This window comes from Mustelus asterias, chromosome 1 (assembly GCF_964213995.1).
Source record: "Mustelus asterias chromosome 1, sMusAst1.hap1.1, whole genome shotgun sequence".
NCBI classification, from domain to species: Eukaryota; Metazoa; Chordata; class Chondrichthyes; order Carcharhiniformes; family Triakidae; genus Mustelus; species Mustelus asterias.
The window spans coordinates 79,179,565-79,193,320 of NC_135801.1; the positions used below are offsets into that span (position 1 = coordinate 79,179,565).

Here is a 13,756-nt window from a genome sequence, read left to right on the forward strand (position 1 = left end):
TTCTGGTCATCGCATTATAGGAAGGATGTGGATGCATTGGAAAGGGTGCAGAGAAGATTTACTAGGATGTTGCCTGGTATGGTGGGAAGGTCTTATGAGGAAAGGCTGAGGGACTTGAGGTTGTTTTCGTTAGAGAGAAGAAGGTTAAGAGGTGACTTAATAGAGGCATACAAGATGATCAGAGGATTAGATAGGGTGGATAGTGAGAGCCTTTTTCCTCGGATGGTGATGGCTAGCACGAGGGGACATAGCTTTAAATTGAGGGGTGATAGATATAGGACAGAAGTCAGAGGCAGGTTCTTCACTCAGAGAGTGGTAAGGGCATGGAATGCCCTGCCTGCAGCAGTAGTGGACTCGCCAACATTAAGGGCATTTAAATGGTCATTGGATAAACATATGGATGATATTGGAATAGTGTATGTTAGGTAGGCTTTAGATTGGTTTCACTGGTCGGCGCAACATCGAGGACCGAAGGCCCTGTACTGCGTTATGTTCTATGTTCTAAATGTTATTTGCAGGCCGATCAGGAAAGAATAGGGAAGTTGGGACTAATTATCTGGTTCTTTCAATGAGCCGTCACAATCACAATAGGTTGTATGGTATTTCTGTGATGTTTGATTCTATGATCAAATTTTCCCTCAAAACTGCAGCATTGCTGGGGAAGCAGCATTAATATGGAACAATCTCCAGGTAGTCTTCACCTAAATTTGAAATGTAATAGCGAGATGTGCCATATAGTCTTGTGGTTGATTGCAGAATTAACTTCATGCATGCAATGATGCACTCTGGGTTGCTACCAATTTCCTAGTAGATTAGTTACCTATGCTGCTGTGATCTATTTCATTAGGTGTTTGGTGAACCAGGCCTTGTTTACCAATGTAATTGAATGGTATGAGGAAAAAGTATCTGATTCCTTTGGATGGCATAAAAATAGAGTTCTCTGACAAAGGATCATCCAGACTTGAAATATTGACTCTATTCTCTCTCCACAGATGCTGTCAGATCTGCTGAGATTTTACAGCATTTTTCTGTTTTTGTGACTACATTCTTGTCGCCTTGAGTTGCCATTTAATTCACATAATTTTAATAACTCACTCCATTAAACCTCCTCAACATACATTCCCTTTGTGCTTTCAGTGTCCTTACTGCTTCTCACTCCCACAAAACCTTTCTTGTACCACCATCTGGTATCCACCTTTCTACATGTTATTCACTATAAAGCATTTTACATGAGGAGTACCATTGAAATGCATGTTGTTTTTTGTGGTGAAAACTCTGCAACGATGTCAAAGTAATTGTAATATTTCCTTGATTGGGGTAATCAGTACGATGATTAATGCTCCAACTTTGTACTATTACTAGTTTACTCTCTGTTCCTGTTCTTGCCACATTAACAAACACTAGCAATCACTATTGCATCTATACTGTATGATTGAATGTGCCTTTCAGCTAATGAAATGGAGTTAACAAATATACTTTCCTTTAGTAACACTGTTTCCAGCCCCACCACTGAACATCTTTAGGCTTTTACAAGAACTTAATAAGCAATCAACATTTTAGATTTTGTGCATTGTACAGAGTAGTGCAAGGAATAGATAAATAGTCAATTACTCAATTACTGTTTTTTTACTCCTCTGGCACCCTTGTCTGTGCACTGCACATCTTTTTCCAGATGGAAACTTGCATAGTCCATCTAATTCTCTTGACTAGTGGCAGCTAAACTGCAACCATGTTTGAACTGCAAATGTTAAATGCAATTGATAAAAAGTTCACTTTGTAGAGAGTAGGTAAGATAAAAATTTATCAGTGTTACAGGAATGGTATAAACTACCAACATATGCTTCAGTGTAAATGCTTAATAGCGTGAAACTGATGTTGATTTTCTTCCAGGCTTTTCAGTCTATGACTACAGAGAGGTCATTGATGTTTGTGTGAATTTGTGATCATTTACATTTTGATGTCGACAAAGCATGCATCATACATTTTGTGGTTTGCAACTGGTGTGAACATGTACTTACTTTTACGTAATTGAGGTGCACTGTAAATGGAGAAAGCACTGATCTTCCTATAAGTTTAAAGTTTATTTATTAGTGTCACAAGTAGGCTTACATTAGCACTGCAATGAAGTTGCTGTAAAAATCTCCTAGCCGCCACACTCCGACTGAGGGAGAATTTAACATGGCCAATGCACCTAACCAGCATGTCTTTCGGACTGTGGTAGGAAACTGGAGCACCCAGAGGAAACTCACGCAGACACAGGGAAAATGTGCAGACTCCACACAGACAGTGATCCAAGCCAGGAGTCGAACCCGGGTCCCTGGCGCTAAACCATTGTGCCGCCCATGCTGTCCTTAGTTCCTAGAGTAAACAAAATGATGTGGTGATGGAAATTAGTTAGGTTTGGAAATTGTCCCTTTAAGGATCAATATGCAGAGTAAGGGTCACATGACTCACAGAACCAATCAGTGACCAGGTTGGGGGTCAAGTAGGGGTTTCTTTTCCAGAACCATCTCGAGGACTGGCTGTGGCCATGAGGCTGCAAGCCTCTGTAGACTTTACTTGTAAATAAATTATTGTTTTTTTTCTTTAACTGGTGAAAAAGAATTATTACAGTAATCAAAGTAAAATCCAATTATTTTACTCATTGGCAATCAGCTAGACTCTAAATACTACAATCCAGATTGACATTAATGAGTATAGGGCATGATGGGTCGAATGACAAGCTTGTATGAGTCTGTTGGAGCCTGGTCCATTTATTAGGCACTATTTTCATGTGCCTCATCTGCACCACTCTGGATATTCTCCCACCTACTTCCGGCAGGAATCAGGCCCTGGCTGGTTGGACTTGGGGAGTCAGATGTTAGGAGGCCAGCAGTGGGGGTCAGTTAAGTGTGCTGTGTGAAAGCAGTAAGGGAAGCAAGAGACCCAGTTTCCTTCTAGGACCTGGGTGAACACTCCCAACTCCTCATCGGCAAACACAAAAGTAATATAAAAATGACCTTCCCAACCCACTTCTGGGTAAGCTCCTGTTGGCGCCAATGTTTCCTGGCAAGGCTGGGCACCCAGCTGAATGTTAAAATTATATTAGGGTCTTGGGCTGGATTTTAACTTTTTAAAAATTCATTCATGGGACATGGGCAGCGCTGGCTGGCCACCATTTATTGCCCATCCATAGTTGCCCGAGGGCAGTTAAGAGTCAACCACATTGCTGTGGCTCTGGAGTCACATGTAGCCAGACCAGGTAAGGACGGCACATGATTTTCTTCCTTAAAGGACATTAGGGAACCAGATGGGTTTTTCCGACAATTGACAATGGTTTCATGGTCATCAGTAGATTCCTAATTCCAAATGTTTTCTATTGATTTCAAATTCCACCTTCTGCCATGGCAGGATTTGATCCCGGGTCCCCAGAATATTAGCTGAGTTTCTGGGTTAATAGTCTAGTGACAATACCACCAGGCCATCGCCTGCCCATATCTTACCTTACCCACCGGGAGCAGAGAATCTAATAAGGTACAGGGAACCCAGAAGTCAGGGTCCCAGACTCCACAGCTTGCATGTGATGTCACCGAATAGTCCTCCTTCCAGAAACCATCCTGATTGACAGGCATGGAGCAGTTCAGAGGAGACTGCAAAACAGGATTGGCCTGTGCCCCCACGCTGGGGTCAATCAGGGATATGATGATGATTGAGGGGATGGACAGGGCTGGCAATTCCAGTGGTATGGGTTTGTGTGATTGGATCCCGAGGGTGGAGGTAATCTGACGCCTGCTGCGGAAGACCTGAGCCTATGGAATAGGAGGAGGTTGTAGGGAAGGTTATGGGGAGATCGGAAGAATGGTGTTGGGTAAAGTGGCTAAATTGTGGCTGGGGTTGGGGGAGGTTTATCGAGGGAGGCATGCAAGATTCAGCGGGCAAGTGAAGAGCTTTAGTTCCTGGGTCAAGAAGTCTTCACTTGGGTTTAGCTGCTGGGATTGCTGGGACTCAGAATTTTCAAATGGGATATAGCAATGAGGCTTGCAATCATATTAGAATAATGGATTAATCCAATATATTCCTGCTCTATCACCACATCACTCAATTTGTTCTGACTTTTATTTGTTTCTTGAACATATTTATCTCACTGACTTGCATATTAAGGAGTCCTTATATATTTTAAGAAGGCTGAGGATTTCTAGTGGATCATGTATTTAGATGAACGTTTTGGAAAAGCCAATTATAAGCAGTGTTATTCCTCAAGTATTCATGCTTTATGGATAAATTAATTCATATTTTAAAACACTGATTGCAGTACTTGCAAAAGAACAGAGAAATAATCATTGCCATTCGCTTCCCACTTGAGATATTTATTTTACTGAAGTCTTTTGAAAGAGATTTGTCTGATCATATTAGCACTGATTTCTACACAAACTTTTCGAACTTTGTGTTCCACATGATCCCAACTGTGTCCCCTTGTTGACAAGTATATCATTTTACATTAACTTCACAGGAAGGGTTTGACAGCATTCTTTAAAGCAAGCTTTTTTTTAACAGGCAACTTATGTTATTTTCTCCTTGCAGGGTATTGGCAAGTGCAGGAAAAGACCTAAAGGATAATTTCCTGATAGCACTGGCAGAGAGAGAGGAAGCCAACCGCAGTGGGAAAATGACTGTGAGTGCATAATCAAGTGTTTAACCTGCATGTAATTTCTTTTTATATTGGAGGAAACTGCACAAGGATTGATCTGTAATCTTAACATGATTTACACGAATAATATAAGTGTGGTGAAATTAGTCATCGGAAGTGGTACAAAACAGGCGATAACATTCCACAGCAAAGAAAATGAATCAGGCTGGGAAACAGCCAATTGTTTTATCGTTCATTTTGCAGCATTACTGATGGACAATTTCACCACGGCGATCTTGTCCTGGGACCAGAAATGTACATTTACCATTGAATCTCTTCGAACTATATAAGCATTTTACATCACTTTACAAGCAGCTTTGCCAGCAGTTTTCTGGTGTGACCAATGTATATTCCATGGGGAGTGAATTTACTTGAAGCTTCTCCCATTCTGCTGGCATAACTTCAGTAGACCTTCAGTCTACTGAACCCCAATTATTGTGCTGAAGTAGGAGAAGACCCAAGGAAACTCTTCCCTAATACCTTTAACTGTGCAGCATGATACTGCAGTGGGATCATAAAAAGGATTGACTTTGTTTAAATTGTTTGAATATTCTTGTAAATGAATACTAAAATTTTCTAATTTTCCATTTATACTAAGGGCTGACTTTTAGAGCCCCCTGCCGTGCATGTTTTTGGTGGGGTGGCTCATATAAAATATGATAGGTGGCCAACCCACTGCTTTGCCGCCCACTGCCCTGACTTGATCCTCATAAAATGGTACGTGGGTGGGATCGAAACCGGCAGCCTGCCTACTATTTAAAAAAAAATTAACAGGCAATTGAACTTGTTAACAAGGCAATTGGCCCAAATATTACGCTGCCTATGCAGTAATATGGTTGACGTAGGCAGACAGGAGTGAGAAGGCTGTTTTTAAAGTAACTGTGGAAAACAAGGGAGAGGTACGCGCGCAATGAAATTCAGCCTTTAGTTATACTTTGACCAAAACAACCTGCAAAAATAAAATTATAAGCATGTTTTTATTTGGGAACTCCAAAGGAAACTTATGGCTCTAAAGGTTAATTAAGGCAAGATTTATTTTCATGTGCTTCTTGAGTTCCTTCATTTCCTTTTTATAATACTTGCTGGTACACTTAGGGACATCACCACCCACCTAGAGATTACTACACACTTGCCGCTCTTCCCTACATGATACCATAACTGCAGTTGTGTTTTCATTCCGTAGCTCAATTAATTATAATTTCAAAAATATATAGATCCACATGATTGGGACAAAATAAAGTAAATGATTGGGAAATGTAGGCGGCATACTGTATGTTATGTAGGAACATTAGTGCTGGAAAGATTTGAATTAGGGCTTGACTGAAAAAAAGAATTCTGATTGGAAAAACAAATAACAAAAAAGTGATGGTCTTCCTATCCCTGGACCTATGGGATTTGCAATTACAAGATCAAACATAGCCTGGAGAAAGGATACTGGAACCTGCAGACATATTTTCCCACTGAATATTGACTATGTAAACAGTTTCATACATAAGCCATTCTAGCTTTTAAATTTATGTTATTGAAGTTGGTATAAAAGAACTGGTTACAACTTGTTCCTTTTCAAGACTATTCAAAGAAACCACTGTAGTTGACTTAGAAAACAGTGAATTAAGCAGCTTCTAATGTACCTCTTCCTGTGTTTAAAACCTGAGGAAGAAAATATCGTACAGTATATGACTAACAATATTGTGCTGACACACTTCTTTTTTTTTTCCTTTACTATTTTCCAAGTCCTCTGAAGTGTTTCCTTTGATGAAAAAAGGCTGATTGTAGGAATGTTTATTTCGTTTTCAATTAACCCAAATTTGCCCCCATTTAATAAACCCACCACTGGAAAAAGTATGAGTCATGCAGGTAATTTCGACTAAAGGCTTGACAATTCTCATTTTGTGCAAACTCTACAAAGTTTATCAAACCATATTTACATGGGCAAAGACTGCACTTCTAGTAGCATTTTGTGCTTAACTCTTCACTGTCAGATCCTTATAACTTGGATGCCTGTTATACACAAACTGAACTCAAGACAGGATGTATACTTTTGCACCCCAGTTGTGGTTAAATTTCGCCCCTGAAGATCCAGATTTTTTGAATGGTGTTACTTTAATGTTGGCTTCGGTCCTTTTATAATATGTAAGTTCATGCGTATATTAAAATAACAAAATCTCTTTTCCACCGTTGAAAAAATGCGGAAAAATCTCATTTTCACACTGACAAGAATTTAACTGCAAGCTTCTTTAGCGCGAGTAAAGCTTAATTAAGGCATGTTGAATTTTTATATGCTTTTTGAGTTCTTTCATTTCCATTTGACATGCAAGCCAAAATGACTGTCACCTGGTTTTAAAATGAAATTACATGGGGCAATATTTCCATGGAAGTTGGCCCAATAATCTTCTGTAATTTATCATTTCCACTAAAATTATGACAGATCATTGAGACAATCCCCACAGAAATCACTGGCACAAACATTAAGTAAGAAGTTTAACAACACCAGGTTAAAGTCCAACAGGTTTATTTGGTAGCAAAAGCCACACAAGCTTTCGAAGCTCTAAGCCCCTTCTTCAGGTGAGTGGGAATTCTGTTCACAAACAGAGCTTATAAAGACACAGACTCAATTTACATGAATAATGGTTGGAATGCGAATACTTACAACTAATCAAGTCTTTAAGAAACAAAACAATGGGAGTGGAGAGAGCATCAAGACAGGCTAAAAAGATGTGTATTGTCTCCAGACAAGACAGCCAGTGAAACTCTGCAGGTCCACGCAACTGTGGGAGTTACAAATAGTGTGACATGAACCCAATATCCCGGTTGAGGCCGTCCGCGTGTGTGCGGAACTTGGCTATCAGTTTCTGCTCAGCGACTCTGCGCTGTCGTGTGTCGCGAAGGCCGCCTTGGAGAACGCTTACCCGAATATCAGAGGCCGAATGCCCGGGCATTCATTGTACCAGTTTGTTATTCCAGCACATAGTGAGATATGGGTTTCCCCCAAAGATTTCTCAGGTACGTTTACAACCAGAAAGAGAGATGTTGAACAGAGAAGCGGAAGTTCTTGCCAGATAAGAGAATTTTTTAAAAAGTTAAATAAATTAATTGTGCAGCAGATCACCTCCACCATCTTCCATGTCACAAGAGTAGCAAAAATGGGGAGGGAAGATAGAGCTTTTAGAGCATTACCTAATCTTGTATCATAGCTTTGGTGGAAACCTTGGAGAAACTGCTAATGACTAGCTGCTTCTCCAGGGTTTCTCTGACCTTCTGTCAAAGCTACAGCAGACGTTCTGGAGAACCATTTCGGATATTACTAGTTTAACTATCTAAAAGCAAAAGCTGAGGATGTGAGGTTGAAGAAAAAATTATACCATTTTAATGAAGATTCCAGTCTCACGTGGAGGTTATGGTGGTCATTCAGCAGAAATTGACAGCAACTGTTATTAACAACTGAACTTCTGTCTGAAACTTGAATAGGTTCGTGATTGGAATTAGCTAAATTTTGTATTATTTATACCAGAAATGTATGTTGGTGAATATGAGGTAGAATTTCCTAGTGGGGGGGAGGTTCTGTGAACACCACCATCACCACCCTCCCGCTGTCCCCCCACTGAAAGTTCCATGGAAGAAGAGAAATACCATGAACAGCTGTTTATGCCATTTCGTTGGAGCTGCTGCTAATTGTCCAGGGAGGTTTTGTTGAAAGATCAGGAAAATCCCCGTGGAAAATTCCTATTTGCATAATGTCAATATGAAATAACGTAAAAGCGTGAAATCATCAATTTTGTCCCACAATAAGATTAAACATTTCTTCAGACTATTTTGAGATTTCATCAATTTAATTTCTTCAATGTAAACATCCATGCCTTTTGATTCTGGTTCCTTTGATGTTTACATCTATATCATATGGCAGTGTTTCTTATAATAAGTTGATGACTTTGCAAATTATGAAAAAAGAAAGCTGGGTAAATCCAAGTACAAGGTTGTGATAGCCTTCAGGCATTTGTTTAGCTTCTTGCAGATTTATGCCATTGACAATTTTCAGATGTTCCAGTCTATTTGATCTGTTTTGTGTAATATTCTTTGTGTAATTTGTATTGTCAAGTACATCACTTAATTTTTTAAAAATTCATTCATGGGACATGGGCATCGCTGGCTGGCCAGAATTTATTGCCCATTCCTAGATCCTTTTAGAGGGCAGCTAAGGGCACATTGCTGTGGATCTGGAGTCACATGTAGGCCAGACCACGTAAAGATGACATTTCCTTTCATAAAGAGACATTAGTGAACCAAATGGGTTTTTCTGACAATCGACAATGGTTTCATGGTCATCAGTTAATTCTTAATTGCAGATTTTTTTATTGAATTCATATTCTATCATCTGCCATGGCGGGATTCGAATTGGGGTCCTCATAACATTAGTTGAGTTTCTGGATTAGTTGTCTAGCGATAATACCACCAGGCCATTGCCTCCCCACAAATATGAATGTAATTTCAATCCTTTCCAGTCTTTTAACTCCTGCAAATATAGTGACAAGGCTTGCTTTGGCAGACAATTGGGGACAATGAGCATACATCCTGAGTGACGTGGTCAATTAGTATGCTGGAAATTCTTATCAAGTTGTGGGGAGTTATTTCTGGTCAGAGATGGTAATTTTGTTTGTGACACACCTGGAGACAGTCTGGTTCCAGTCACTTATAACTTTAGATCAGTTTCATGTGTGCCAATAACATCAGTAATTATTTTCCAGTTTTTCAGGTCACAACATTGCATTACATTTCAATGAAAGTTTATGGTTTAGTTATAAAGATGTGACACAAGAGACAAATATTTGTAATTTAATTTCCCTACAAATGTTTGGCCACAAAAGCGCTCAATCCTTCACCCATGTCAAAGTGAGGCCATTTATGTAAAATAGATAGGCACCCATAATGATAAGAAAACATCTAGAGTAGAAGATATAAAGTGTGATACTTTTAAAACCATATGGAGCTGAAGCAGATGTATCAAGCTCAAAATTGAACAGAAAATGGAAACGGGTCCTTGTTACAAAAGGCTGTCTGTATTCTTCTGAAGTGTTCCAGGCTGGGCTCATTCACGGCATTCAGGGCGGCACAGTGGTTAGCACTACTGTCTCACAGCACCAGGCACCCGCGTTCAATTCCAGCCTTGGGTGACTGTGTGGAGTTTGCACGTTATCCCCCTGTCTGCGTGGGTTTCCTCTGAGTGCTCCGGTTTCCTCCCACAGTCCTAAGATGTGCAGATTAGGTGAATTGGCTATACTAAATTGCCCCTTAGTGTCCAAAGATGTTCAGGTTAGCTGGATTGGCCATGATCAATGTGCAGGGTTGCAGGGATAGGGAGGGGGAGTGAGCTTAGGTAGAATGTTGTTTCAGAGGGTTGGTGCAAACTCGATGGGCTGAATGGCCTCCTTCTGCACTGTGGGGATTCCATAGTTAACAAGAATATCCCTTTGAATCCTACTCATATTCCTTTGGCTTGGGTGCTGGTGGTGTACGGTAAGTTTGCTGGTGGTGTACGGTAAGTTTGCTGGTGGTGTACGGTAAGTTTGCTGGTGGTGTACGGTAAGTTTGCTGGTGGTGTACGGTAAGCCCAGGACAAAAAAGATAGGTATTCTGCCAATTATTTTCATTTGATGCCTGGCATTTAAAGGGATGAAACTTTGACTCACTCCTAGAGGTAATAGAGGTAAGGCAGGAATTACATACTTAGTTCTTCAGGATGGTACCCAATGTCTCATCTAATTTCCTCTAAGGCGGGTGGACTTTCCCCAAGCCAGGAAAATGCTCAGGATGGAACTGGTTTACCAGCACAAAGGCCAGCAGGGCAAAACTCCACTCTTGCCCACCTCCGTTTCCAGTCCTGTCGAGGACTAAAAATCAAGCCCTACGTTTCAAAGTAATTTGTTAAAAGTCCAGTGCTTTGAGATCTTTATGAAAGGTGTAATGTGGTACTGTGTAAATGTGAGTCCTTCTTTTGTTTGCTGAGGCAATGAGCTCTTGTTCTGTAAGTTCTGTCAATTATTTGCCTCAATTTCCCAGACTATGCACCAACTCCTGAAGGATGTATTAGTTATTGCAAATCAGCTTTGAGCTCATGAGTAGTTTTCTTGCCACGCCACTCAGACCGCCAGGTCTTTGCTGGAAGGTCCCCTGATTCTGCAGAGCATATTCCTGCAATCATATTGATAATCATTGGTGTTGGGGTTGGTTTGCTGAATTATCAAAAACTGGCCTTATTTGGAGTGAAAGTTTGGAGGAGAAGCAGTGGATGACAAATGACAGCAACAAATATAATGAAGCTTCATTTCAGCTCAATGTTGATTCAGGTTTCATTTTACTGCTCACAATTAATTATCTATTTGATTTACATTTTAAATTAAAACCATCCCAAAAACAAAATCACTGGAAAAGTTTACATTTCCTTCTGTTAAATTTGAACCATGTTACTAAGTATGCTGTTCGTTGCCACTCTTACATTGAACTTGCTCAGAAAACTTTGACTGTGGGAGAATATCTTTTAACAACGAAGCCTGCCAGAAGGATTATTGCCTGAGCCACGTACAAATTGACAGAGGAGAAGACAGATCAAGAGAATTAACACGTATTTAAAGGGCGGCTGTGGGAAAGAGGGTTTTTTTTTTCATGGAACTCTGGCATCAGTTCTGGGACAGGAAGGAACTGTACCAATGGGATGGGCTCCACCTGAATCAGTATGGAACTCTTGTCTGAGCAATAAAGGTAAACAGAAAAGGCTTAAACTATTGAGAGAAGTGGGAAGGATCTCTGAGGACGCAGTCTAAATGTAAACTAAACAAGGCAGGAGAACATAGGGAAGAATATAGTAATGGAGGACTTTGATGGCAAGGGAATCGATAGGAATTATAGAATGGGAATCTATAAAGATAAAGTGAGAAGAAATCCTATTGAAAATAAGTTAAAATCTCTGTACAGCAATGCACACAGTTTCCATAATAAATCCGGGAAGCTGGAGATAATCATGTTTGGGAGGAACCAGACATCAGGATTGCTGAGACATGAAAACAGAAAGGTCAGTGCTGGAAATAAAATATTTCATGTTAGAAAATATAGAGAAAGAAAACAGGGGTGGGTGAGGGTGGAGATGCAGTGGAGTAACTGTTCTTAATCAGCATAACATAATGACAGTAGGAAAAAGCAATCCAGCCAATAGCAAGAGGAAAATAGAATCAATATGGACCGAGATAAAAGATATAAATTGTCAATCACACTGGTAGATGAAGTCCAGTTAATAGTGGAAGAATGGAGGAAAGAATATATAGACAGATTAGGAAACTGAGTAAAAAACATTGAATAATTAATTGGACAAAAAATAGAGGTAAAGAAGATAAGAGAATTGAGGTTCTACAACATGTACAGGACTCCATTCCAACTCAGTGTTTTAAAAGCCTATAAGGGCAGATTCACTATTGAATCTAGTAATAGGGAATGAACCAGAACAGATAAGAGAAATATAAGTAGGGCAACATCTAGGCAATAATGACCATGATATAATACACCTTAACATGATGATAGAGATGTATATAAGTATGACAAAAAAAAAATAGATTGGCAAAAAGCTGATTTTGAGAGACCGAGACTAGGGCTTGGAAAGATAAAATGGCCAACTATATTGGCAAACAACAAATGGAAATATTTAAAACCGTGTTCAACAGAGTACAGGGACAATATATTCCACTAAAAGGAAAGAACAAATGAAATACATTAGGACTTCCCAGGTGAATAAAGATATGAGGCTTAGGAAATAGGCATACACTAAGTACATATACAGCAGAAGAGTGCATAATCAGAGATATAATGAAGAGATTGGGAGAAAAACTAAAAAAAATGAGAAAGGCGAAGAGGAACTATTACATTAAATAATCATACAAAGTAGTAAAATATTTTAGAGCATGTGAATAAAGGAAGGCTGCTAATGGAATAGGACCACAAAGGGATAAACAGGTTAATACCACAGGTAACAATAGAGAGATGGCAGAAATATTAAATTAATTTTGCTCTGCTATTTACCAGGGGAATAGAACAGGTAGACATGACTTTTTATTTGTTCATGGGATCTTGATGATGTTCTCTCGACCAGAATCTATTGCTCATCCTAATTGCCCCTGAGAAGGTGCCAGTGTGCATTCTTCTTGAACCGCTGCAGTCCATGTATTGTGGGAACACCCACAGATCTGTTCAGGAAGAGTTCCAGGATTTTGACTGAGTGACAGTGAACGAATGGTGATATAGTTCCAAGTCAGGATATTGTGTATTTTGGAGAGAAACTTGAAGGTAGTGGTGTCCCCATGCATCTGCTGCCCTTGTTGTTCTCGGTGGTAGAGGTCGTGAGTTAAGAAGATCCTGTCGAAGGAGCCTTGGTGAGTTGCTGCAGTGCATCTTGTAGATGGTACATATTGCTGCTACTGTGCATCAGTGGTGGAGGGAGTGAATGTTGAAGATGGTGGATGGGGTGTCAGTCAAACAGGCAACTTTGTTTTTGATAATGTCCAGTTCTTTGAGTGTTGTTGGAGCTGCACTAATCCAAGGAAGGGGAGAGTAAGTCTTACACTCCTGACTTGTGTCTTGTATATGGTGTACAGACTGTGGTGAGTCAGGAGGTGAATTACTGACTGCAGAATTTTCAGCCTCTGCTCTGCTCCTGCAGCCACAGTTTTTATATGGTTAATTTTCTAGTCAATGGTAACCCCCAGGATGTTGCTAGTGGGGATTCAGTGATGGTAATGCCATTGAATGTCAAGGGGAACTAGTTAGATTCTCTCTTGTTGAAGGTGGTTATTGCTTGTCACTTGTGTGGCACAAATAGTACTTGCTGTTTATCAGCCCAAGCCTGAATATTACCCAGTTCTTGTTGATTATGGACACAGTCTGCTTCAATATGGTGTGCTGAGTAATGAGATATGTGCATTTAAAATAAAAAGGGAATGTCGTGAACAAACTCAAAAAAAGTCAAAAATCCTGGTACAGGTGGATTGCATCCATGCATTTTAGAATAATCTAGGGAAGTCATTGCAGAGAAGATACTATTTATATTTAATA

General features: G+C 39.9%; 1 protein-coding gene across 1 annotated transcript in view; it reads left to right on the forward strand.

Annotated features, from left to right (window-relative positions):
- Positions 1-13,756, forward strand: part of cfap299 (cilia and flagella associated protein 299) — a 509,278-nt gene that overhangs the window by 157,255 nt on the left and 338,267 nt on the right. Inside the window, 1 exon segment of the mRNA XM_078235737.1 lies at positions 4,561-4,651. Within this exon segment, the coding sequence (XP_078091863.1) occupies positions 4,561-4,651 (91 nt within the window).